Source organism: Emiliania huxleyi (assembly GCF_000372725.1).
Source record: "Emiliania huxleyi CCMP1516 chromosome Unknown EMIHUscaffold_1505, whole genome shotgun sequence".
NCBI classification, from domain to species: domain Eukaryota; phylum Haptophyta; order Isochrysidales; family Noelaerhabdaceae; genus Emiliania; species Emiliania huxleyi.
In genome coordinates, this window is record NW_005201085.1 from 5648 (window position 1) to 8573 (window position 2926).

General features: G+C 65.0%; 1 protein-coding gene across 1 annotated transcript; it reads right to left on the reverse strand.

Moving 5' to 3' along the window:
- Positions 1-1316: 1316 nt before the first annotated feature.
- EMIHUDRAFT_55003 (hypothetical protein) lies at positions 1317-2567 on the reverse strand (the record flags this gene model as incomplete). Its single annotated transcript, XM_005786463.1, has 2 exons — positions 1317-2070; positions 2170-2567. Coding segments are annotated over 2 exons (1152 nt in total), but the record flags the coding sequence as incomplete, so codon positions are not given.
- Between the last annotated feature and the right edge of the window lie 359 nt (positions 2568-2926).

Genomic DNA, 2926 nt, shown 5'->3' on the forward strand with positions numbered 1-2926 from the left:
GAGGGGTCACCGCCCCTTTTCGCGCTGCAGGCGAGATGCTCTGCCCGTTCGCTGTCGGCATCCTCTTCCAGGGGCCTCCTCCCCCGTCCCCTCCCCCCCCCCCGTCCGCCCCTCGCCTCCACACCCGCACCTTCCCGGCGGCAGATGCGCATGTACTCGTCGTTTGGGCCGGCGCTCACCGGGATGCAGGCCGTCGCCTTCACTGCGCTCGCCACGGCCTTCTTCGTCTTTCGAACGCCGCAGCCAAGCTACCGGCCGATTCGGCCCGCTGATGCTGTGTTTCATTGAGAGCGTGCGGGCGAGGGCGCCGTCGCGCGCGCGGGAACGATCGGGCGTGTGAAGCTCGCGAGGTGTTGCCGCACATAAGAGGCTTCATCAGTTCACCTCGACTCTTCCTTCGGCGTGCTAGACGGCGTGGCGGGGCGGGTCGCGAAGCGGGCAACACGTGAAAAAGCCGCGCGTAAGCCGTATCACGCACACTTTTATTTGTGAGTTACCTACGGCTAAGCCGTAGTGTAGACGCGCACGTCGTTTCTCCCGTGTCCGTCTCGCGAGACGCCGCCCCCCCTCTCTCGGCCCCGGGACCGACAGATTTCGCCCGCGCGGCAGACCGCACTTGCGGTAGGTAGACAATCTACCTCCCATCTAACCGCGCCTTCCCTTTCTTGGGTAATGGGTATACCTTTCACACCCACCGAGGTCATTACCTCTAACTAGTTCGTGCGTCCTGCTATCGCCCGCCTGCTTTCGTTGCGTTCTCTCAGCGTGGTCTATATGTGGTTTGCTAGACCCATGAGACCAGCCACGCCGCGCCCTCGGGCGCCTCCACCGCCGCCCTCAGCCACGCCGCTAGGACCGACGGAGACGTCAACTCCGCCGTCACAGCACTTTCATCGCGCGTTCTCGCCGGACGGACGTTCGCCGGCAGGCCGCGAGGGCATCTGCCGGCGCTCGTCTGCCAAAGTGGCGCCAGAGTGGAGAGCTGGAGGCTGCATATTCAACTGGCCGAGGCGGCCATCGCGCGGTCTACCGTTCGGCGGGCTGAAAAAGGGGTAGACGAGTCTACCGCGGTCTACCAAGTCTACCGGTAGACTGGGGTCGTAGGTTCATTACGGTCTACCGGTAGACTGCGGTAGACTGCGGTAGACTCGTCTACCAAACGGTCTACCGTCTACCCGGTCTACCGGTAGACGGTAGACGGGCCACCCCTCAGCTCAGACGAGCATCACCGGGATCTTGCCGCCGGCCGCGTGCTGTGCGGAGGCCCCGCCACCGTCCACACCGCCGCGGCAGCAATAGGTGGCCACCGAGAACGCCACGGTCGCGAGGAAGATGTAGAGCGAGAGGCGCTCGGCGAGGGCGAAGAGGAGGGCGCAGAGCCCCAGCGGCGGCAGGCAGAAGGCGGCAAGGGGCCAGCTGTCGCCGAGGGGCACGCGGTACGGCCGCGGCGTGGCCAGCTCGAGCGTGCGCAACTTGATGAGGGCGAGGAACTCGAGGCCTGCGGTGAAGCCGTAGAAGAGCATCGAGAACTCGACGAGCTCCGAAAAGGGCAGCGACAGCACGAGGAAGAGGCCAAAGGAGAGCGCGAGCGTCGCCGCCACCGGCACGCCGCTCACGGGGTGCACCTTGGCCAGGAGCGGCGGCAGCACGCCAATCTCCGCCGCGGAGACGACGATGCGGGCCGCCGCGCACAGGAGGGCGTTGAGCTGCCCGAAGGAGGAGAGGGCGCCGCCGAGGGAGATCCACTTGGCGAGCCACTCGCCGACGTAGTCGCTCGCGACGCGGGCGAGCGTGCCGTCCGTCCACGTAGGCAAATTGGCGGCGGCATCGAGCGAGACGCCCACGCTAACGGGCAGTAGGTAGACGAGGCTGATCAGGACGATGCTGCCCACCATCGCGCGCGGGTAGTCGCGGCCGGGGTTCTCGACCTCGGAGGCGAGCGCGCCCACCGAGTCATAGCCGGACGTATTCCATAGCAGCAACGCGAGGTAGGTGCCCCAGCGCACGCCGCCGCCGCCGCCAGAAACGGCAGCGTGTGCAGCGTCGTCGTTCGCGGCATCGGACGCGCCGCTGGAGGCCACGCCGCCGCCGCCGCCGCCGCCGAAACTCGCAGCCAGCTCGCTGCCGCCGCCGCTCGAGCTCCCGCTCCGCTCACTCGGCAGGCCCGACCCAATGAGCCACGCGGACGGGTCGAGCGTCGGCAGGCCACAGATGACCAGCGCGAAAAACGGCGAGACGACCAGCACCGTGAAGAGGGTCGAGACGTTGGCGACGTTGGCGACGCCGGCCAGGTTGAGGAGCGTCACGCACACGAGCATCGACGCGGAGAGCAGGTAGCGCGGCAACCCGTCGAAGCATAACGCCGGATGGAACTCGCGCAGGTAGTCGGCAAACATGACCGGGTAGAGCGCGTTGTCGAAAAAGTTGGCCACAAGGTGGGTGTAGGCATTGCAGTGCGCCACAAACGGGCCAAAGGCGCGATCGACCCACACGACCGGGCCGCCCATGTCGGGAATCATGGCGCCAAGCTCCGCCGTCATGAGCGCAATCGGCAGCGACCATAGCATGCCCCGAGAGCGGCGACATTTGGCAGGGGTAACCTGGGAAGGAGGTTTGGTTGTGCTTTTTCTTTTCTTTTGAGAGAGAGTTCATTTCGTTGAATTCTTTTCTTTTTTTGCTCTCGGGGGAATGTTCTCTCGGCGCCCATGGCCTTGTTCTCAGGTTTCGTACTAATGACGTCCTTCTTGGCACTTCGGGCGTCGGTTGTGCGTATCTGTGTTGTGTCTAATTCCCCCGGTAATGTGTTATGGGTATCGGTCGCTGAGTGGACACTACCTCTAGACCATCATCTACTCTGCTTACTTCGGCCGTCGGCCGCTCGGTGGTCGAGTGGCTTCCGGATCGAATCGGCAGCTTTGACCCTTAT